The 24,135-nt window shown below is 40.9% G+C and overlaps 2 protein-coding genes across 2 annotated transcripts; both read left to right on the top strand.

Moving 5' to 3' along the window:
* Window positions 1-585: 585 nt before the first annotated feature.
* On the top strand, window positions 586-12,800 carry prr5l (proline rich 5 like). The gene is made up of 9 exons (XM_030765277.1): window positions 586-618; window positions 3,001-3,157; window positions 8,720-8,800; window positions 9,224-9,272; window positions 9,787-9,844; window positions 10,448-10,539; window positions 11,348-11,482; window positions 11,683-11,803; window positions 12,436-12,800. The coding sequence occupies exons 2-9, from the start codon at window positions 3,042-3,044 to the stop codon at window positions 12,798-12,800; spliced, it is 1,017 nt and encodes a 338-aa protein (XP_030621137.1). The 5' UTR covers window positions 586-618; window positions 3,001-3,041.
* Window positions 12,801-15,187: 2,387 nt separating this feature from the next.
* On the top strand, window positions 15,188-21,295 carry api5 (apoptosis inhibitor 5). The gene is made up of 14 exons (XM_030765783.1): window positions 15,188-15,423; window positions 16,453-16,614; window positions 16,778-16,871; window positions 17,140-17,205; window positions 17,368-17,519; window positions 17,818-18,024; window positions 18,428-18,532; window positions 18,646-18,735; window positions 18,937-19,118; window positions 19,315-19,408; window positions 19,557-19,613; window positions 20,385-20,476; window positions 20,647-20,786; window positions 20,994-21,295. Exons 1-14 carry the CDS (start codon window positions 15,352-15,354, stop codon window positions 21,071-21,073), a joined length of 1,593 nt encoding a protein of 530 aa, XP_030621643.1. The 5' UTR covers window positions 15,188-15,351; the 3' UTR covers window positions 21,074-21,295.
* The last annotated feature ends 2,840 nt before the right edge of the window (window positions 21,296-24,135 follow it).

The following is a 24,135-nucleotide window of genomic DNA, read 5'->3' as shown; positions in this document are numbered from 1 at the left end:
CTCATCATCATACTCTGTTCTGCGGCGTGTGTTCAACACACGTATGTAGCTTGTTATGCCATCTACCTCCAAAATAACTGAATAACTGAAAATATATAGGCTACTACGTGGGGAAATGATGAGTAGGATACAAACGGGGCGGGATATAAGGAGGCGGGACCTCTGATCTTTGATGACACTAATCTCTGAGGATGTCCTAAAATGGATACCGTACGTTACAGTCTCCTCGCACTTTGGTGTATACAGCGGCCTCTGTTGGAGATGCACTATTTCCATCTTGACAGTTATTCGAAATTCATGGTTGGAGCTTGCTTTGAGATTCGCAGGCACCGCGACCGCTCACCAAAATATTTACACCGTGGAAAACTGAACAGACAGAATGGAAACAGTTGTAGATTTCGCGGTAGTTATTGGGTTGTACTAGAGAGCGCTTTAAGGAAGTGAACCGGAATTTTTATAAACGACTTTGTCACGATGAAACTTTTCCAGTCTTAAAGCCGTTTTTCAAGCTGTTAAGCTAAGATGACCAAGTTTTGTCAAGCCATGGCTTTTGAGATATGACCCCAGCACACCCTGCCGAACTCCTGAGAACAGCTGCCACTTGAAAAGGACGGCTCGGTAAGTATATTTTCTCTTGCAAAGCATTATTTATTTATAGTTGACGCACGTGTAATAAAAAAATATCAGATTAATTACGCTCAATGGGTAAAAGGTATCAGCAACCGGGCTTGTGATTTTAGGTGAAATAATACGGACAGGTTCAGCTATCGTTTCCTTGCGTTAACTGCGGAATCACATAATTGAAAGTGCATAAAGCCCACGAATTCCTCTACACCTAGTGTTTGTAAGTAATGCTAGTGGCTTGTCAAACTGATAGGTGTTCACTTGAGGTCTTTTACATGGTCAGAGGCGCGCGACCACTGCTTGTGTTAAGTAGCGGGTGTGAAGTGCAACAAGTTCAGTATATAAGTAGGCCTTCCAATTTTTAAACCTTTTTTTCGCCTTTTGTTTTCACTTACTGTGCCTTTGCAGGCTAGAACACTGCCCCTGCACATGTGTAAATTATCGGTCCAGTTAGTTCAAGTGCCTCCTTGATAGGAGACTTTCGCCTTAATCTCTAATAAGCATTTTAATATGCTCATGCTTTTCGTTAGTATCTATACTGTGGAAGAGATTACATAACCTATGTGTTTTGGGTACAAGTCTTTTTGTAACATGTTGAATCCGCGGTGGTAGTCCTAGTTATTGTAGTGACGTCGATAACTGATCATACAATGTATGCTCTGTCAAATACGACACTAATTGAATTTGTTAGATCGTTAGTTTAAGAATAAGAAATTTGTGCACTGCTTGGCATTCATACTCAGCTGATTGGCACGTATATAGAACATATTGCTTGACAGCTGCAGATGATTGCCCAATATCCAAATGCTTTTTCATGGGAAAGTTTAAACTGTAGGTCTATCACGGCTTGTGCCGAAGCCATTAATAGTCTCCCTGCACGGCTAATTGTATTAACCCTCCTGAGTAGTTTCCCATGATGGGGGTCCTGTGCTATAGGATTATAAACTGAACTAATTCGGATTAGGGAGGCAAAGAATCAACAATGGTGCAGAAATAACTATGTATCAGCAAAGGTTTTAAGTTTGGTTCAAGTAGATTTATTTCTCTAAAACATCTTTAAAACCTGTTGCGTTAGCTGTATCTGAGAGACTTAGACATACTAAGTTTTTTTTTTCCTGGCATTGGAAATGTTTATTGTCTATGAGCTCCAGTTCACTCTACAAGCCAAAGCTTTGTTTGCAGTTTGGAGCATCGCACAGCATCTGGGTTGGTGCCCACATGCAGATCTATTTACTTTCCACCGTTTCATGAAATAGTTAGAAATACAATTAACACGTGTTTATTTAACAGTCAATCCTGTATGAGTCTCTAAATGTATACAAAACTCATACTTACGCAATATCTCTCTCTCTCTGTCACACACACACACACATGCACATGCGCAAAATATATAAATGCATTTAAAAAAAATCTTTGGTCTTTTCCCCTGCTCCACACCCAGATAAAATCTTTATTTGGGTGTGGGGTGGGGGAGAGCTCTGGAGCAAATGGTGGATCATGATTTGCAGCAATCCTGTGGTAACCAGAAGCTGGTATCAGATGTATGTGGGTCTGATATGTGATGCATTGGGGCACAGCTTGAGTATGTGTGAATGAGCAACAGAGCTTGAGTCAGAGACATGGAAAGCATCCGTTATAGGGGAATCAGCTGTGTGTGTGTGTATTAATGTATATGTGAGGGAAATAGTTTGTATTTAAGAGAATGTCATCCTTGTGTGTGCGTGTGTGTGTGTTTGTATCAATAACATGAACTGTTTACCCTAAGGAGCTCCTTTTTTGCCAAAAAGTTGTTGCCAAGCAATGTAATATCTGATTTCCATCTCCCTGTCAGCTTTGACTCATTTGTTATCAAAGGATTTGATTTTGCATAGTCTGACACACAAGATTAAGCTGTTCAAGGATTGTCCAAACAGCACGACTCAGTGTCTCACATTTGGCCTAAAACAAAACCTCTTCAGGCCTGTCTCTCTGCATCACTGGTTGATACTCACACACACACACGTCTCAAGCAGCGCAGAAATGTGCACGTGCACATGTGAACTTGCGTTGGCTGAGGTGACACCCTCAGTCCTGCTGTCAAAGCTCAGTGTATTCTGAGAACTGGGCTGGATGAGGCAGGAAGTTTGCAAACCAGAGGAAGTGATCTTGAACACATTGCAAGCACAGCGTGCTGCTTTCAATATGACACAGCCATCTCTCTGCATGAGTCAGACACACACTTAAAAAACATCTTTCATCTGCACCACATGGTTAATGAACTCAGTCAAACAGTTTAGGGTAAGTTTGTGTGTGTATGTGTGTGTCTAGATGCCCAATGCTTGAAGGGTTTAAAAAAAAAAAGATGTACTTTTATTTTGTTTCATTTGTTTTCTTTAGAGCTCATCTGTGATTAGAAGATCTGACCTCTGGCCAGGTCCATGATGGGTTCTTTTCGAAGACCTCGTTTCATGAGTTCCCCTGTGCTGACAGACCTGGCCCGGTTTCATGCCAGTTCACCCACACTGCAGCTGTCTAACACAAGTGTCTGGAACAGGTGGGTGTGGTCCTGCTCTAAATATTCTATGTTGTTTTGGGCCTTTACCATCAGTACATTTGTGTGTGTGTGTGTGTGTGTGTGTGTGTGTGTGTATGTGTGTGTTGACAATGTGGTAAAACTGCAAAGTGTGAGTCTTCAAGCAAGTTCAGATAGCTGTTCCAAATTAATAATTATGTAAGCAGTTAGTTTGTGGCAGTTTTAGGATTGCTTAAGAGAATATCTGAATGCCGTGTGTGTTTGTGTGTGTGTGTGCACACATGTGCACAATGTGCACACGCGTGAGTGTGTGTGTGTGTGTGTGTGTGTGTGTGTGTGAGTGTGAGATTATTGGAGGAGTTGTGCTTGTTGGTGGTGTGATTGGATGAATTTGGGGATATTTTGCCTGGGTAGCCAAATTGACTTCATCATTTGCACTTTTACTGGGAAAAAAAAACAACTTAAAAGATAGAGAATTGCAGCTGAATTGAAATTACAGGAAATTCATAGAAATATACTTTGTAGTGACTAAACACAGATCTGATACTTCAAACACAGTTTGCCTACTCAGTAAAAGTGATGAGATAACTTGCCTCAAATGAGATAAATGCTTTCAAATGGAAACCAAATGCTGATCATATAAAGTTTCTAGGTGCTATATTTCTAAGTAATATTTGACTTAAAGTTGAGTTAAATGTGTTTCATTTCATTTTTATTTTGTTGTCTATTGTTTCATGAAATTTTATGTTCAGGAATTCTCAGTAAAACATCTGCTGGTTTTGGAACCTGAAGTGAATTCTCCCTCTTGAAATTCCAGTTCCATTCCAATGCTACACCATCTAAACCGGTGTCGATTCCAACTGCAATTCAGATTCCAATAACTTTAGCTGTGCATGTGTGGGGCATGCTGTGCCACCAGGTGATGTAGGAAATAGGTTTGTATTGAAGGCAGTCCCAAACTGCAGCCATGCCATTCTCATTTGACATTATCAGTGAGAATACTTTTGCTGCAAAGTTAGAGACTCTAAGCTTTAGAGCTATGCTAGAGAAGGGTTCTGTACAGAATGGATGGACAGAAGATTTTATGAAAGTGACAGCAAACACTCCCTGAGTAGATGCTGACCATAGTGCATTTCACCGTGGTTAAAGAAGCCCTTGGTACATCAGGCAACTGTGGCTGCCAATTCCAGTTAAGAAAACACGTCTGGCGTTTGGTTGAATGCAACATCTCTTTTAAGACAACTTACTGTTAAAAAGTTACAAAGAGTCATTAAATTATGCAAGCATTCATGCTGTTTATATCTTGTAATTTAATTTTACTGTCCTCATGATGGAGAATTCAGTAGTTATGTTGTTGCAACATGTGAGAACAGATCTGTGTGACAGCCATGTAGCTCATTTTTATCGCCATACTTTTTCTTTAACTGCCTGTTTTTAGTCCCCTTTTCTTCACATCCAACCACACAAACTCACCGAGTTAGTGAGGGGAAAAAAGAGCTGTGTTTATCACATCACATCACATCACATTATATCATATACTATCATGTCATGTCATATCATATATTGTGACCAAAACTATGCGTATTTTTGTTAGGGGGAAAAAGAACTAGTAAAGAAAGGTTATGTGTATTTACTTTTCAGCTGCTGAAATTTCACATACTACATGGCCATAGTTCCCTTATTCTAGATATGCCAATGTTGCAATCATGCAAAGTTTTATTGTTTTCTGAAAAATAAGATAAAGACAATGTGCGTCATTATTAAAATTAAGAGGAAGAAGAGAAAAAAAAATTAATTCAGTGTGTGTGTCTCTGTTTCTTTGGCATGCGATGATTATGTTTTACGTTGAAAAGCCTTTTAATAGAAGTGAAACAATGTGTAGGATCACTTAACTGATATTAGATAATAGAGACAAATGAAGAGTCTTATGGATTTCCCAGAGTGGGAGTGGAGGCACAGACAGACCCGCCGTACACCGATTCCCCATTCATCGCTAACACTGGCCCAGATCTCTGAAGACTAGAAGAGAATAAATGAATGAAGGTCATTGGTGCGGCTTTGGGAAATGATAAGAATGGACTGTGGAAAGGAGCCTTCTGCTCCCTTTATTTCCTCTCGGAAATGTGACCAATGCCGCCTCTCTCTCAGGAAGGGAGAGTGGGTCCTGCTGAAAGGATGTTATTTTTACATAGTTGGGGCTGTTAAATGCTATAACTGCTTGGTGGGTAGCCCTAACTCTACTGAAACAAGGAAATGCTGTACAGACATCTAGACTGTCTCTGACTGTAAAACAGAATGGCTATATGTATTTGATGCTATACAAAACATTAGTGGTACGAGTGGAACTCCTTTACAGTTTTTTATGATTGCTTACACACTTGCAGAATTTTGCTCATTGTGTCAAAACTCTACACACAAGCCAAATAAGACACGACACTTGGAGACAAACATCTCACTTCCATGTCAATATGAAACTCTGCAATCAAAACCTAACAGTCCTTTTACAAAATGGCATTTTTGCAACAAAATGGTACACATATTTCGCCATTTGAATTACTCTTTGAAAGCAGCAACAACACACTGATATACTTTGTACAAAACACTTCTGTCTTTAGTATTTCGTATACCTTTTTAATTTTCTCTTACAGGCTCCTGTGAAAGATAGTTCTAGTATAGTACATCTATTCTCATTTCAATGAACACAAGAAAAGAATCACTTCAGAAGAAAAATATATATGGCTTATTTTTTTTGCCATTGTAGATTTTTACAACAACAAGAAAACACAAAGAAAAATAGAATTGCAGCACAGTAGTCAATACAGTATTTTATGCTAAACTCAAAAAGAATTACAGTAAAATTACAGTGAAATGGTAAACAAAAATAAGTATTGTAAGGGATGGGGTGGATGGTTCTGGGTCCCACTTTTTGTTAGGGTCTGGCCACATCACCTCGTTCACATCACAAGCAGTGTTATCCCTGGCTGGCCAACAGGGAAAATATCGCCTTGCGTGCCGTATCCAACCCTGGATCGACTCCACCTCAGTGTCTCCATATGCCTCTTCCGTTGCTTGCAAAAGAGGCACACGGGCATGTGGTTGGTGGTTACACACTTTCCAACGTCAAGCCGAAAAGAATTCCTCAGCAGAACTGAGAAATGGGGAGTAAGGGGGCAAGTATACAACTGTGAAGTTATTGTTGTTGGTGAACCAGTCTTGGACCAGAGCAGCGTGGTGGAAACTAACATTATCCCAGATCACAACAAACCTGGGCTGCTCTGGTCTGTTCAGAACAAGTATGCAGTACATCCAGAAATGTGATTATGTGTGCTGTGTTGTAGCGACCTAGGGTGGCATGGTGATGGAGAACACCTTGCAGACTCCTTGCAGGAGCCCCCACAGACACCCCACCAAAAGCTTACCTGAGGTCTATTTGTAGTGCTAAGGCTCAGACTAATTGGTGTTCAATTACTGTATAAGTGTTTTCATATGTGTGTTTGGGTGTTGCCAATTTCAGGCATGTTTTGCATTTCTAATAGAAGTGTTTTCCCAATGATTACAAGAGGTTTCATTCATGAACAATGTGTCTAATACAAGAATAGTGTGTAGTGTTTTGCAAACAGTGTGTGGCTGAATTGCAAACAAAGTGCAAAGCAGAAAATTTGTAAATTTTTTTTGTAAATTTGAAAATTTGTTTGTAGTTTCGGTGCCTTTGTTTAAGGCATGGTTACAAGTTAAGGTTTTGGTGCTCCTGTCTGGGCATTCACTTCCAGTGTGTAAGCAATCGGCAAAAACTGTATTACGAGGTCTTGGCCACTACACATTTTAATGTAACTAGCTGCTTTTGCCTGAAGTTAATATGTGAAAACTGCTTCTCCGACTGCTAGTTCATCGTGTCCTTCATTTGAAAGTGAGACAGTGCACAGGGCAACACTAAATATCAGTAGATCAATTAAGGCCTAAAGTAGCTAGTGCAAAATAGCTATTTTAGCATTAGCCCTTGTACCAGTCAGGTTTTCTGTGTAGTCATAGAGACACTTAATTGAAAAGACCACATTGAAGATAAACCTTGCGTTTTTCAAGCCTTAAGCTCATTAGGTTTTCCCTCCCAACCATGATACTGAATTTTCAGTTCTCAAATGAAGCGTCATTGGATTGGTTATGTATTTGGTATTCCAGCCCATAGAAGTCAGCACTTTTATTAAAAAACATTTAACAAAATTCTTCTTCACACTGTTACAGCATTAGACATAGTCTTAGCATCAGAAAATACAGGTACATCCTTAAATATACTTGGCGTGACACAAAACATCTGCCATTCAGCTCCTTTCGAGCAGATCGGTTCTGTAGGAAAACTATGTCCAAAGAGATCTCCCTGAAAATGGAGAAAGACTGTTATCACCTCTTATTACATATCAGTCACTGTAATATGAAACCATGCTAATGTAATTGTAGAGTTGGAAATGGTACTTACAGACCTACAGATGAATCTACATAAGAAATGTAACCTTGTCAGCTACTCAGAAATGACCCCTACACTCACTCATTAATACAGTAACTCTCCATACTCAATCTGCATCTTACTCAATCTGTCTCACTTATTCTGTCTTGCTTACTCCGTCTCACTTATTCTATCTTATTTACTCTGTCTTGCTTACTCTGTCTTATTTACTCTGTCTTACTCACTCCGTCTTACTCACTCCGGCTTACTCACTCCGGCTTACTCACTCCGGCTTACTCGCTCTGTCTTACTTACTCTGTGTTACTCACTCTGTCTTATTTACTCTGTCTTATTTACTCTGTCTTGTCTACTCTGTCTTATTTACTCTGCCTTATTTACTCTGTCTTACTTACTCTGTCTTACTCACTCTGTCTTATTTACTCTGTCTTATTTACTCTGTCTTGTCTACTCTGTCTTATTTACTCTGCCTTATTTACTCTGTCTTACTTACTCTGTCTTATTTACTCTGCCTTACTTTCTCTGTCTTACTTACTCTGCCTTATTTACTCTGTCTTGTCTACTCTGTCTTATTCACTCTGTCTTATTTACTCTGTCTTACTTACTCTGTCTTATTTACTCTGTCTTATTTACTCTGCCTTATTTACTCTGTCTTACTCACTCTGTCTTACTCACTCTGTCTTATTTACTCTGTCTTACTCACTCTGTCTTATTTACTCTGCCTTATTTACTCTGCCTTATTTACTCTGTCTTATTTACTCTGTCTTATTCACTCTGTCTTATTTACTCTGTCTTGCTTACTCTGTCTCGTTTGTCTTACTAACTTTGCTTTATTTAGTCTGGGCTCTTTACTTTGACTGGTCCATGAGCTGCAAGAATATTTTTTAGACTGTCTCCTGTAATTTATGTTCATACGTTTTTAATTTATCAGTAATTTATTCCATATCTTTCAACCACCTGTGGATCCAGTCTGTGATTTTTTTTTTTAGTTATTCATTTCATTATTCATATTCATCGTTCCTTGTTGAAAAGATGGCTCACAGACTAATCCTGACTCCTGCTACATGTCAATTAATGTTTCCATTCCGTTATGATTTTTATTCTCTCCCTCTGTCTGTGCCTTGCAGCGTTCAGACTGCTGTAATCAAGGTGTTTCATGGAGGAGGCTTACAGGCCAATGAGCTGTACACCCTTAATGAGAGCATCAGGTACCAATACATTACTGTCACTGAAGCTTCTGCCAGCCAGAGATGGGATTTTTGCTGCATATTTTAATAACAGGCACTAGCACTTTAGACTTGGATACTGATTAATCTAGGTCTGTAGTTTATGTGTAGATCATAAACTAAGGAGCACAATGCAGACAGTGTCAGATATTTGTCTTAATGCAGTGACTGGGCCTTACTTTACTTGCTTTAGCAAATCCATCTTTGTGCTGGTTTAAGTGTCTGTAATTTTCCCCAATGATATTTTTAGGTGTTTCAGTAGGGTTTTCTTTTAATTGTTCACCAAAATAGACCAAATAAAATATCTTCCAGATGTGTGTGTGTGTGTGTGTGTGTGTGTGTGTGTGAAAATATTCTGATTTCTGTGTGTGTAAAAAATATTCAGAAGCCTGTGTGTCCCCACAGGTGGCTCCTGAAGACAGAACTGGGCTCATTCATCATGGAATACTTCCAGGTTCATTTTGCCCAGTGGCTTTAAAAAACTTTAAAGCAGTTCTGTATTAATCAATTAGACATTTGTCTAGTACTCCCATCAATCCTCAGAGTTCATTAAATGAGTCGTTTTTTGGCAAGTTTTTAGGTCATTAAATGGATCAAGTTTGGGCCGGTTTACAGTTTTGTTCTTTAAGGGTTGCTCTCTTATATGAAATGAACTGTAAGAATGAATGGAATTAAAAATTAATAACAATTAAAATAAGCTCATTGAAAACTTGATTACACTGAATTTCCCAGTGCATCAAGAGCTCTTAAATGCTTTAAAACAAATCACGTTTTTCAAATAGTTTGTAAAATACTAAATAGAATGACAAAATCATTTTCATAAATATTTCTCATTAATTTCAGTCATTTGCAGGGCACTATAGTCCATTACCCTCACATATCTTGGTTCCCTTTGTCTCTGAAATGCCATGCAAGAGAGGAGTTATTCTAACTAATGAATGCTCTTTTCCTCGACTGATCCTTTTTAGAATCAGCCTTTGAACAAAGGTCTGTCATATATTTTGGAGAGTATTCAGCTTTATGGAGGTGAGTGCTAAAAGCTGAAGCTTATATTTATATGTTCTCAGTACATATTGACTGTTTTTGTCTGTTTGTTTTATAAATCTGTAATAAAGTGAAGTATGATGTGTTTTAACATGGCTGGGACTTAAGTTTGACGTATCAGACTTACCATTATTTAAGACCTTTGGCCGCTTCCAAAAGGTCGGCATTGTTATCTTGGGACAGTGAAGCTATTCAACTAATGAAACTATTCAACTAATTTCTACAGTTTTTGTTTGTTCCTGTGTTTTGTCTTAATCTGATTCACCTGAGATTTTTGTGCTTGACAAAATTATGTTAATTAAAGAGTAGATTATGAAGAGCTATTCTAAGATCAGAGTTCTTCTTTTGGTTCTGGAACGTAGCTGCAAGCTGTGTGTTTAAACCTTTTGTTCATTCTCAAATTTGTGACGTAAGCTGACGAACCTGTGCAACAGCTGTTCTCCATTAAATTTGTTACTTCATCAGTATCCATGGTGACACAGAAACCAGTTGCTAGAATCTGGATTTTCAGTATGTTTGAAACCTGTTGTTAGGAGACACTGCAAACTGTGGCTAACATTATTATACTCTTGCTCCTCTGTCCAGGTGAAAATTATCTACAAACGCTGTCAGAGATGTGGGTACGGTTCTTCACAGAAATCCTGCCAACTCTTCAAGCTATATTCTATCCTGTTCAGGTACCCATGACTTGTCTTAGCAAAAATGTAGCAGCCTCTGCCAGAGGTTAGAAAAGGATTTTTTTATGGAATAGTGTTATGAGAAAGGAATATGTGTTGCAGTAAAGTTCACGGGAGAACCAGTTCTCATTTTGTGATGACTGGTCCAAGTGACTAGAGTAAAATTACACGACATGTCATGACAGGAGCAACATCAACAAAACAGCCAATCCACAGCCATGAACTAACATGAGCATTACAGAAGATGCTCCTGATAAGCACTTTAATGAGAACACAGAGGCAAATCAAGAGCTTTTGTGGCTCCTTCCAGGAACAGGCTCCAGCAGAATGAAAGGAATGGTCCAGGATAGAAATTCTGGAAGTCATTCATTCAGAGGTTTTAGTAGGCCAGGCTGATAGCATGTAGTGTGCAGATTCCTCAGGTAGGAAGTAGCCAAACCAATTACAGACTTAAATGAAGCAGAGGCATTTAGGGACACTGATCACTTGATTAAGGAAACAAGGACTATCTGTGCAGAAAGAGAGGGAGAGAGAGAGAGAAAGAGAGAGAAAACACCACACTAAATATGAGGTTCTGTTTGGTTTTGGCTTATATCATCTCAATGTGATATGAGAAGGATAAAACACAGTTTATACTCAGCAATTCTTTGTGTGTGCGTGTGTGTGTGTGTGTGCATGCATGATGTGTGTGTATGTGTTTTTGTGTGTGCGTGTGCATGCATGGGTGTATGTGTTTGTGTTTGTGTGTGTGTGTGTGCGTGCATGTGCATGTGCATGTATGTGTGTTTGTGTGTGTGTGTGTGTGCAGGGCCAGGAGATGACAGTTAGACAGATGATCCTGCTGAGCTTCAGAGATGTGGTGCTATTAAAACTTCCACTGGAGGACCACCTACACACGTCTCCACTGCCTCCTGCCATCCCTCAGATGCTCCTCGTCCTGCAGGTGGACTCTCCTGACACTGACACCACACAAAATTACAAAACACTGCTGTCTTACTCAGAACCTCCACTTCTTATACCTCTTTTTTTTCAAATGAATCAATTGCTTCCCAGCCTGGTTCAGCAGAGCCCAGGTGTGAGATGGCATCTTTACTGTGTCTCCAGATATGCCTTCTGCTCATTGTGCTGTGCCTCTGCCCTCAGGGTGTCCATGAGCCCAACGGACCAACTGAACAGTACTACTTGCTGGAGAGACTGGTGGAGATGGTCGTATCTCCTTACCTTGGGAACTACCGTTACCAGAGCCCTAAAGACTGTTCTCCGGGTAAGCCTGTACTCCATCACTGTCCTGGCCTTGCCACAAGATGACACGGCTCTTTTTTTTTAAACGGAATAAAAGTGAACAAGAATTCATCTAAAATCAATTAAATTGATCACCAAAGAGCTATTCTTAAATCTAGGTGTTCTTGGATCTGTCTGGAATCGATTTGAAATGCAAATGCCTGTGTTTGCTAAAGAAAGAGAAAGATAAAATCTTTTTTATGTGGACAATGCAAACAGTGCCAGCGTTCTGTGCCATTTCAGAACACTCAGGGCCAGTCTAGGTGTCATGCAGTCGGTTATGTGATCGTCCTCCAGTGAACACTGGAGTAAAACAGTGAAAAACCGGTGCTTTTTTTCACCCACCCCTGTCAGCCAAAGAAAAACCACCACAAATACACAACACAGTACGCCACACATCAGGAAGTCAGTGGTCTGGGAACTGTTTGGCTGCTGTGAGGAGGAGGGCAACCTTTTGTTTGAAGTACAGACACTGCAGAACATCAAAGGGACATTCTGTGTCATTTGTGTTGGTAATCATTCTGTTGGTTGGTGTAGGGAAAGTGTTCGTGAGTTATACAAATGAAAAATACATTTGTTTACAAATGTAACCAGTCTTTATTCTTCATGCACCAGAATATTGCTTGGTGCATTCTGGATTGGCAGGTATGACACCGTTCAGCCAGCCAGAGATCACCGTCACCCAGTTTGCCACGGACTCTCTGCTTGCTCCGCTGGTGGAGCAAGAAGGTGAAGCTTACCTGGAGAAGGTGGGTGGTGTACGACGTCACACGGTCGCCAACGTCCACTCAGACATTCAGCTGCTCTCCACCTCCAACAGGATATGTCCTGGGAAGGCAGAGAAGAACAGGCGGAGCAAGTCCACCAAAACCGCACGCAATGGTGGTTCCAGCACTTTCTCTAGTGAGCTGGATGTCCTGGAGACATCCTCAGCTTTGTCAGAATTCTCCAGGAAACAGAGTTCAGCTAAAATAAGCTAACCAGCCAAACGGAGCAAGATGGAGCTTCTCGCATCAGATTTAGCATCCTGGTGCAACTTCACTGGTTTGTTAGCAGTTGCAGTGTCCCAAGATGGAAGTCAAGAATCACTGCTTGCCTCCGTTCATCTAGAGAATGTAAAGTGAGACTTTTTTGGTTTAGAAATGTCTGATATGTCCAGATGAGATTTTAAAGGTATTAAGGGGAGGAATCTGGCCAAGGAAGATCAGAATTAGCACTGCATTTTTGAAGGGGAGAAGACATCATCTCCTGCACACTTTCTCCATAGCTACACTGTTTCGTCCTGTGGTAGTTGCAGTCTTGTGTGGAATTCGAACCTTGCTGTGCTTGCTGGTTGTGTTTACAGAGACACGGTAAGATTTTGACACAAGCCCTTTGGTGCAAGGAATTATGTATTAAATTGCATCGCCTTACACTTTGCTATTTTCAGTCATTTTATCCTCTTGACATTGTTGATAGAATGCCAGAATCGTATTGCACAAAGGAACCATGTCTGTAGGGTGCTTTGCAGGCATCTTGATTCATAAAGTTTGTATTATATCTTCTTTTTTTTTGTGGAAATCCTTGCAAATGTTTTAACTGTGACAGACAATGTATTCTGTTGTGTATTTAATTGTATTTTTGTCACTGAATAAAGTTTTTTTGTAAAATGCCTAATTTGAATATATATGAATCTGCATTTACTAATCATCTCATCAGTATTTGGCTACATAATTATTTAACTGAGGGTCTTGTGCGTTCAGGGTATATTTCTAATGAAACCTTGTATAGTAACCAGTGGTGATTCAGTATTGCATTGTAACATCCCGTACTACACAAAAGGGGTTTTCCTTAGTTAATGGTGAAAAATGATTCATGTTTACTGTTATATTCCTTCAGTGTGTCTTAAGTCTGAGAAGCAGCACTCCAGCAGTCCCTTCCCTTGGCACTAAACCATGGTCTATTCAGGGTTCCTAGAGTAGATAAGTAGATTTGGATGTCTTATTTCAATGCTTATCCTGACCTGGGAAACCTTTGTTAAGGTATGTCTTGGTGTGGTGTCATAATGAGACTTGGAGTGAAAGTATCCCCACAGTCCATTTAACCTGCGGGTGAAGGTCAGACTGATCTGTCCTCTTTCGCGTGTGTAGTAAAATTTTAATCGTGTAGAAGTGGGCTGAAACATCCAGGTGCGTCTTGAGCAACAGACGGAAAACACCCAGCAAAATACAATGACATGAGTAAGTTGGCAGTTCGTAAAATGTAGCTAGAAATGAATAGAACTAAGTAAAAGTGTGTTCCCAGCATAGTTCTACGTTGTAGTAGCGACATCAGCCGTTGTGAAGCTTTTGATGCAGCCAAAGATCTCATCCATTATCCTGTTGTCATCAAAGTAAAAGAGTGCACGAGTAATTCTTGTAAGAATTCTAATTGAAGTTTTCAAATTAATATCGGTTTCTGATAGAAGAAAATTGTTCAGGGCACACATCTAGTGTGGTGTATAAAAGGGTACAGTATTGTGAGACTTTGAGTTTTCCGTGGCTGGTTTTGTTCACGGAGGACTGAAGGACCAGGAAAGGCAGAAGCATTTGTGACCTGTTGAATATTCTGTAATCGCACGTAAAGCGCCATGAGATATCTCGACAATATCAGTGGCAATTTCAGTCTCAACAGTATCAATGAAGCGCAGTTCCCGTTTAAAAGACGTCAGCGCTGGGTGGTGATACCGCCATCTGCCGTGCATTATCCAATACTCACGAGCCCCAGCACAATGCCCAGTACCCTGTATTCAACCCTGAAGATTACCTCGCACGACATCGTGCTTTCCCTGATGAATATCAGCAGTCCCTAGTATAATTATAGAGCCTTGAGAGTGAAAATGTATTTTACTCCCCAAACTACTTGTAATCTGTATCCAGCTTCATCAATTGTTTGGTCAGCGGGCGTGCCTGTGTGTGTGTGTGTGTGCCCTAACTACGCCAACGTAACGTAAACGCCAACATCGCCCGTCAAACTGGCTGACCCTCTCTGGCCAGTGCTGTCTGGTTTTCAGAAGAGCAGGACAGGATAGCAACTGTAATTGGGTTTGGCAACCTTACAGAAAGATAATTTACGTTATAATTGTGAAACAATCGCCGTGGATTGACATATGATGTTATTTGTACTTTGTGTCTGCACTTATGAGCGTTAAAATACAATTCTGTGTTTTGAGGCCCTGCTGGAACTAAGTCGACCATACGAGTTTGTACTTGTCATACTCCTGTCCGATAGGTGGCAGTGATTTATCGATGCAGGGTCAACGTATTATATCTAGAGCAAGAAGAATCAGAAAACCTTAAACCCGCAAAATAACGAGCAAGCTAGCCAACTGGTTTTATAGGGTCGTTGGCTGCATTGTAGTGTTGAAAGTTTGTATGTCTTACCCTACTCTCAGTTTGACTGGATGTGATAAGCGCTTTAACAGTATAAGGTAAATTTCGGAAACGTGGGATAGGAATAGTTAGAAAAACTACAGAGCGCTGTCTTATCTCTGGCGAATTTGGTCACACGCTGATGGCGGCCACAGTAGAGGAGCTCTACCGTAACTACGGGATCCTTGCAGACGCCAAAGATAACTTGAGCCAGGTTGGTATTTGCACGTAGATGTGTTTATGCGTTATTAAATTATGCGGGTTACTGTCGTTTTGTAGGGCTAATCTCACTGTTTAAATTAATTATTTATTGTTTAACATAAGTAGTGAGCGAACATGTAAGCCATAGCCAGCTAATGATAGCCATAGCAAGGTCTCCTGTCGCTAAGCGCGGTTAGCTCACAGCGTTAGCATTAAGGTATTCTGAAAAGCAAAGGAGCATTAGCTTAGCCATGCGTGGTAGACCTGGACAGCCAGTTGGTTTAGCTGTGGCTAACTGGCTAACTGAAGAGCTAAGTGGTTGTGTCTTTATTCAAGTTAATATCTAAATCTCCTGCAATATATCTTTACCAATTAATAAGGTCAGGCCTATGAGCCACTCGACAGCGTCCTAACAAGACACATGTGAACATAATTACGTTGGAATGTAGGCTAGTTAGTTAGCTTCTATCTTAAATGGCTACTTAGCACAGCTGCCCTACGTCGAAACATCTAGTCGTCTGATGTGCAAATTATTGTAATCTAAGCCTTGTAGCTATGATTTTTACAGCATCCCCCACAGCGTCGTAAATATTCGGCTCAGAAATGTTTGACGTGGAATGTTGCCGATTTCGAAAACGTCCCTATTTATGACATTTTCACTGATTTTCACGAAGATCTGAACATTGACTACTAGTGCGCAAGCGTGAAACAGATAGCGCGCTGTCAATCCAGAAAGGGGTACACTTTAATAATGTAAAAATGCAGCTTTTCATACATGTATTTTTCAAACGTCGTGCGTGGTACTTCTGAACGTTTTCACGCGCACTCATAGCTAAGTTTGCAACTTTGAATCATCTAGAACATACGCACGAGTCCCAGATGGTAGAATGTTACGCAGAGGTGTAAGCATCGCAGTTAGGTAAGGGTTACCATAGCTACACACTATAGCACTTCTCTTTTGAGTTGCTTGTTAATGTGCGTTCTGTGTGTCTGTGATTAGTCAGTTAACACACTAAATTGGATTGTTTTCTCGGGTGTTTAGCACAAAGATGCATATCAGGTGATTCTAGATGGAGTCAAGGGTGGACCAAAAGAAAAACGACTGGCGGCACAGTTCATTCCCAAATTCTTCACCAGTTTTCCCGAGCTGGCCGATGCAGCCATTAACGCACAGCTTGATCTGTGTGAAGATGAGGATGTCTCGGTAAGACATCTGTTGACCTCTCAAAACACAGTGACAATGTGACATGCTCTTTTTCACCTATCCATCATGGCAGCAGGGTATCAGCCCTCTAGTTTACCCATGTTTTTGTTTGCTTCAGTTATTCAGTGCTCTAATTTTTTTGATAAATTGAATGTGTCTGTAGATTCGGAGACAAGCTATCAAAGAACTCCCACGATTTGCTGCCGGAGAAAATTTACCCAGAGTGGCAGACATCCTCACACAGTTACTGCAGACAGGTACTGCATGACCACTCACTCCAGTAATAATACTCTTAAAACGTCTTTATCACTGAATGTTTTTTTTTTCTCCATATTGCTTATTGTTTTTGCCTGACTGTACTGTTCTTGTGATGCTCAAACTGGAATATGTCAAAGGAAGCTGTGTTGATTTATTGACTAGTTGGTGGCATTAGAAGGATACTGGCAAGTTCAGTGGTACTCTTAAGTTATTTAAGCACCTGTTGTGTTCCATGTTAAAGTTTTCATTTCAATTTCATAATTTCAGACGATTCTGCAGAATTTAACCAAGTCAACTCTGCATTGATCTCCATTTTCAAAATAGATGCAAAAGGTAATAACTGTTCTGACAAGTGTTTTTGTTGTTGTTGCTTTATGAAGTTTATGTTTCTGACATTTGTCTGAGTATGTACATGAAAGGAGATGGTAGGGTTTTGATGTGGCAGTCGAACCAGCGAAGACTGAAGCTTTCTTTCTGGGCCTGCTTAACTGCTAGGGACTCTTGGAGGCCTATTCAGTCAGATCCTACAGGGAGAAGACCTTGTTCGGGAGAGGGCCATCAAGTTCCTGTGCAACAAGCTGAAGACGATGCCAGAGGACACAATGACTAAAGAGGTGGAGGACTACATCTTCACGGAGACAAAGAAAGTAAGTGATTCATACTTCCCGTTCCTCCACTGTGATATCAGTACGTGATGAGAATGGATTCAGTCTGTCAGCCTCATTACAAGCTGCTGTGGCACTTTCCTATCTTAAAAAAACAGTGCTGTACTGGCCTAGCGTACTCCCGTTTTATCCTGATGTGGAGATTTGTTCACTTCAGTTCTCACTAACACTAAACATTTTTGTTTGGGGTGAGGCCAACATGTGTGTGTATATATAAATGTGTGTGTTTACTTGCTTTGTCCAGTCTTTTTACCCTTCAGTGTTGACCTGTGTGCCGTAGGTCCTGGAGGACGTGACAGGGGAAGAGTTTGTGTCTCTGATGCGTATCCTTTCGGGGTTGAAGACCATGCAGACAGTTAGCGGCAGACAGCAGCTGGTGGAGCTGGTGGTGGAGCAGGCTTTCCTCGAGCAGCCGCTGAACCCTGCGGATGCAGACAGCGTGGACAGACTGCTGCAGTGCACACGTCAGGCCTTACCACTCTTCTCTGTTAGTGCATCCACTCGGCCGAATCACATGAACTTCAGCAGCTCTTTTGGTTTTCCAGGCCCTTGTTTTCAACCTTTATAAGAGAGAGCATATACATTTTGGGGGGAGGGCACTCTTAACATGCACTGTGGGGTCTTTTGTGGTTGAAAATGTCATATGACCTGGTTTGGACAGTTATAGCTCATTAGATTGCTTCTGAAACTGTGTTATATTGTCATTCATTCAGTGTGAATGTAAATGCACAGCCCAACTATGAATTGGCACCGGGCTTCGGAACCCAGCCCTAATGCCAGTAAAGCCCCTGTGAAGATTCTTCTCTGAAATCGTGGTAGGATCATCATCAGTTTGGAACTGAATACAGTGCCTGACTGAGCTCTCTTGTGTCTTTTTCTAAAACTCTTAGAAAAACGTCCACTCCACTCGATTCGTGACATATTTCTGTGAGCACGTCCTGCCTAACCTCAGCATGTTGACCAGTCCTGTGGCAGAACTGGACATTCAACTGGAGGTCAGTGCCCTGCATTCACACACAATATCTGCCCTGTAATACTGTGGGTAATCCCATTGGATTATCTTGCTGCACTATTTTGTGATATGTGAAAATCCATATGTTCTGTGCAGGTGCTGAAGCTCTTAGCAGAAATGAGTCCATTCTGTGGGGACATGGACAAACTGGAGGCCAATCTCACAATGCTGTTTGAGAAACTTTTGGTAAAAAACCTTCAACTTCAATACTAATGCAAACAGTTTGTCTCAGACCAACCTGTTGTTTAGAGTTGAAGCAAAATTTCTTGCAGCAACAGACAAAACATTGTCTTGGTCTCTTTTTGAATCTCTCAGAGGAGACGTATTCTGGTGTTTTGGTTTTGAGATAACATTTAGTTTACATTTTGAGTCTGTGCCTGTGTGTAGGAGTTCATGCCATTGCCACCAGAGGAGGGTGAGAATGGAGAGAACGCTGGGAACGAGGAGCCCAAACTACAGTTCAGTTACGTAGAGTGTCTGCTCTTCAGCTTCCACCAACTGGGAAAGAAGTTACCAGACTTCCTCATCGACAAGGTCAACGCAGAGAGACTAAAAGACTTCAAGATCAGGCAAGAGATGTGTTCACGCTGACGGACTTGAACGTCACTAGACGGACCACAGTTCTTAGAGCAGTATTTTTAGTAGAGTTATAAGGTGCATTTTGTGATGCCATGTCTTTAAAAGACTTGGGCATGAGTGTAAATGTGAGCTGACAGAAAATGTGCTGTATGTGATACTGTTTTTATAACTGGCTTTCATCCTCAGGCTGCAGTACTTTGCAAGAGGTTTGCAGGTCTACATTCGCCAGCTCCGCGTGGCCTTGCAGGGGAAGACTGGTGATGCACTTAAGACAGAAGAGGTATGAAAATGTTTTCTACATAAAGCTATTTCCATAAGCCACAAGTAGTCCTCTCCCTCCACCGTCTTTGGTCTTAATGTACGGCTTACGATCTACTGATGTATCAATGTTTTTTCACAAACACATTCTTCGTGGGTGTTCTCTGCAGAACAAAATTAAAGTTGTGGCTTTGAAGATCACCAACAACATCAACGTTCTAATCAAGGTAATGTACTGAAATAATCAGCTTTTTCACACCAGAAGAAAACAGTAAGGTTAGAGTCTTGTTGTGCAGCCTTGTCAGGGAGCAGTTGTTGATTAGTCTTGTTCCATTCAGTCACCTAAACTAGTCCCACTGTTAGGGTCCTGCCAGTGAGTTTTATAAGTGCTAATGTAGGATTGGCTAACTGTCACAGTTCTTCCAGTCTGACACACCAAGTAACGGAGCAGTCAGCAAGCCACCAGCGTTGTCGAAGGCAAAAAGTTGACTGGGTTTTTGAATTGTTAATAGCTGTCTGCAGTAATTAACAATTATAACAGTAGAATGCAAAGTCAGAGGATGCTAAACAGAGTTTGTGTCCAGACAAACTTAGAGAAAAGAGTAGTTAAGATGTTCTGGTTGATTTTTTTTTTCACTGGTATTCTAGGCAGTGATAACCAAACATTTGCAGCATGGAGGTTTAAAAGCAGGGTGTTTACAGTGTTACTGTTAACCACAGTGGCAAGAGGAACACGGCCACTGTAGAATTGCCAGTGAGCACTCGTGCTAACCAGCACATTTAAATGCCTCTTCCTCTTTAAACAAATTCGACAAAACCTGTGTCTGAGTTATCCGTGGTCATGTCAGACCTCCGCTGGAGAAGTGTAGATATTGTTCAAAGTTAGAGAGGAGACTGGACACAGTGACTGTTCACTCATTCTGTTTCTGAATGACATGGCATGGAAGATTTCATAGATTATGTCCTGTCAACTCAGTTCTTGTCTCTGCTGTCTGCAGGATCTCTTCCACAACCCACCATCCTACAAAAGCACAGTCACTCTCTCCTGGAAGCCCGTGCAGAAGCCTGAGGCTACAGCAGCAGTAGTGGGGTATGTTTCCTAAGCACATCACTACTACTGTAGATAGCAGTACACCTCTGCCATACAGAGTGATGGATCTCAGCAGATCAGCACCATTTCCTCTGATTCTGTTGTCAGTGAGATTACAGTGGCTTAACTCTGATGATTTCATGATGACTCTGTTGTGTGTGTGTGTGTAGTCAGAAGCGGGTGTCTGGGGAGGACGCAGGGGCAGGTGCGGTGATGAAGAAACTCTCCCCCCTGCCGAGGAGGGACGCACGTCAGATCTACAACCCCCCCAGTGGGAAATACAGTGGTACCATTGGAAACTTCTCCTACGGTACGTCTCATTTGGCCTGAGGGACTCATCAGTAGACTCATCAGCGTTGAAAAAGTGGACTTGGTCGATATTTCCATGTCTACACTTGCAAAAGCTGATCATCACAATGTGTGTCTTAACTATATTCATTTGTGACTGTTTCTCTGTGCTGTTGTAATGTCTGTATTAACTGTATTCATTTGTGACTGATTCTGTGTGTGTCTACAGAGCAGCGGGGTGGATTCAGAGGTGGGCGTGGCCGAGGCTGGGGCAGTAGAGGGAACCGGAGCCGGGGCCGGATCTACTGAAGGACTGTGTGTTAAAACCTATCATAACCTATGCTCTCAATGAGCTGCAGTTCAACACCACCACCTCCTCCACGCGCCCTCACCATTCTGTACCCTTCTCTCATGCTTCCGCCCCACCCGAATTCTGCTCCACTCTGCTCCAGACTACAGAACGAAGTGCTTCATTTTCATACATTTGTCATAGATTTCCCAGGAGTGATGGGTTTTTTATGGGTTTTTTTTCCCTTTGGTGAATGTTTTTGGGTTTCTTTTTTTGTTTTTTTGTGTGTGTTTTTTTTTTTTTTGTTTGTTTTTTTCTTTCTTTTTTTCTTTTTTGTTGTGGAACAAGAGACTGCCAAGATGTACTTTTTCAACAGAGCAGCACTGCTCACATTTTACAATGTGGTGAAATACATTCTTTGTACTTTTTTTTTTAACTTTAATTTTTTAGAGTTTTTGTTTATCTAGAATATTCCTCCTGAACTTTGTATGAACGAATAGTTTGTTTCCTCTGAGTTTTATCATAAATTTGTTCCCCCTCTCCTAAAAAAGAAAAGGTTTCTTGTCCTTGTTTGATAAAATTTTACATACTCAAATTTGTCATGCCTTTAACTGTGATGTAAAACCAGTTTAATACAACATTTTCTGTAGATGCTTTGATGAAAACAAAAATACATTGTCCTAAGGAAGCATTTGAAAACGATAGTCTTTCTGAATGTGGCTGTTTCTTTTCACTCACTGCCTTACTCTGCTTCTGCAGCCTCAGTAAGGATCTCCAAACAACTTTGTGTTTACGGCATTAAGTTTCAGTAGGGTTTTTACCTCTGACACCTGCATGCTTCCATTAGTGTATTATTTTCCTGTTAAGTTATTTAAAATGGTTTGGATTAAAAAAACATCTGTCAAATTGTATTGATAGCATTCCAACTTTATTGTCCATCCCCAAAAGAGGAACAGTTGGTGGGCATGACACCTTTGTGCAGGTTAGTGGCGAATCTTGTCATTACTGATATAATTTATCTGAACATATCTGACATCAGAAAGGCAGAAATGATGTAGTGCCAAAGAAATTACCTCAAAATATTTCACAAAACGAAAATGATACTGTATCTAGTGTATTACTGGATGGTACAAGCCTCTCTCAGACAAAGGACCCTGTCATTGTCTGTAGTGCATGAAAAATATTTAGCCTTAACTTTGGTTGATCTACAAAAACCTGATAAACTGGGATGGACCTTCAAATGGAAAATTAATCAAGTAGTGCGCAAAGGAATTTTTTTAACTGAGCATGTCAGAGTTGCTACTCCAGTGTTTCACCACTAGGTGGCACTCCATGACCACAGATGTACATGGGTGAGATTTTTCTTTTCTCCCTTTAGAGCTTAAAAAAAGCTGAAATTTTAATTTGAGAATAGGAACAATACCACTGTATGGTCATTCTGTTGATTTTACCGGTGGCCTCAGGTCTTCTGAAGTGTAAAATACGACTCCCATCAACAGACAGTTTGTTGGTGTGTTCATTGTGTGAACAAAGTATTTTCACGTGCCCGCTAATGAAACATCATTAGAGGATGGAGCTCTTGCCATGACATATTTTGTCTGTGAGAGTCTCTTGTCAGTTTCCAGTCTTTAGGGAGGCTTATAAAAAGCTTTTCTTCGGCTCAACTAGCTTGAAGTCTCTTGCTATTTTGAGCACAGTTTGAAAAGACGTGTATCTCTGAAGACTTGTCTGCATTTAAGAATTTTCTTTTCTGTTTCCTTCTCCTTTTTCTCCTACTAGCTCTCCCTTCCCATCACCTCCTTCTGATGTAGTCTTAGTACATTTTGGTCTGTTCTCTTTCTATCGCATTTTCTCCAAACAGTACCCTTATTTCCAGCATTAGGGGGCGATATGCTCATGTCCAAATATTGCTTTGATTGATCGTGACTAGGTATTTCCCAAACCAACCAGTCGGCACCTCTCGCATCTATACACACGCACACATCTGAAAATAATCATCCAGCGGAGAGATATATTGTATCAGGAGAACATAAGACAGCCATAAAACAAGTGCTTAAGGCTGAAACACAGGCTGACATGCCTCAGATTGTAATAGCAGGCAAATAAAATATATGTGGTAGGTTGAGAAGGTCTTAACTTTAATGTATTAAGCAGAGTAGAATTACTGTCCTGTAGCATGTGTGTACATTAGTAATTGTTATCTAGCGGGCCATTTGGTCAAAACAGCTGGAAACTGCATCAGCGAAGTCCATTTTCCCCCTCCTTTTCACCTGTAGCTTATCCCAAAACCTGTTGCTCTCTGCTTGGTTTTCTTTCATAAACAGGTTTGTACACTGAAAGATATAAAAGTTGATACTGCGAAAGCGTTTCAACACCATACATTCATACTGGTGTGAGAGTGTGCCTGCTTTTACGACGTGGCTGCCGAGCCTCGAGGCCTTGACTATGTACTCTCGCACACAAAGTAGGATGTCACACAAAAGAACAAACTGACTCTGTGAGACATAGAGACGAGGCCCGTTTCATCTACGACAGAGAGCGAAACTGCTCAAATGTGATTTTTCTGCAGAACGTAACACAAGAACAAGCACCCATGAGATAAAGACATCTAAATAAATTTCTACACTTCTCAACATCCACCAAACAGTTGAAACCATTTTAATAACCTCAGGACTGCTACTGAAAAGTCCAACACAACTTTGTGAGCACTGGCACACGAAGCTAATCATCTTTACTGTAAGCTTGAACACCAAATATGGACACATTCAGTAGCCCCAGCGCTCATGTTTTCACTCAAAGTGGGCTTACCTGGGCTTCATGTGTTTCTCTCTCCTATGGTCCGTTGCTCTTATTTACTCTTATGTGTATGCTTGCCCAGATGTCCAAAATTTGAATGTTTCACAGGTCCTAGAAGTACAGTGACTGAGGAGAATATCTGTGGACTCTTCTGGAAGCTTCTGCGCCTGACCTCTAGCAGCCTCTCTTTGTAGTCAGAGAATCCAAACAGAGGACACAGGGAGAATCACACTACAGCTAGACCAGTCCATACCACCTGCATCTTCATTTCATACAGATCCCAAGG

This window comes from Chanos chanos, chromosome 2, assembly GCF_902362185.1.
Source record: "Chanos chanos chromosome 2, fChaCha1.1, whole genome shotgun sequence".
NCBI lineage: Eukaryota > Metazoa > Chordata > Actinopteri > Gonorynchiformes > Chanidae > Chanos > Chanos chanos.
This window is presented reverse-complemented; position numbering and strand designations above follow the sequence as displayed.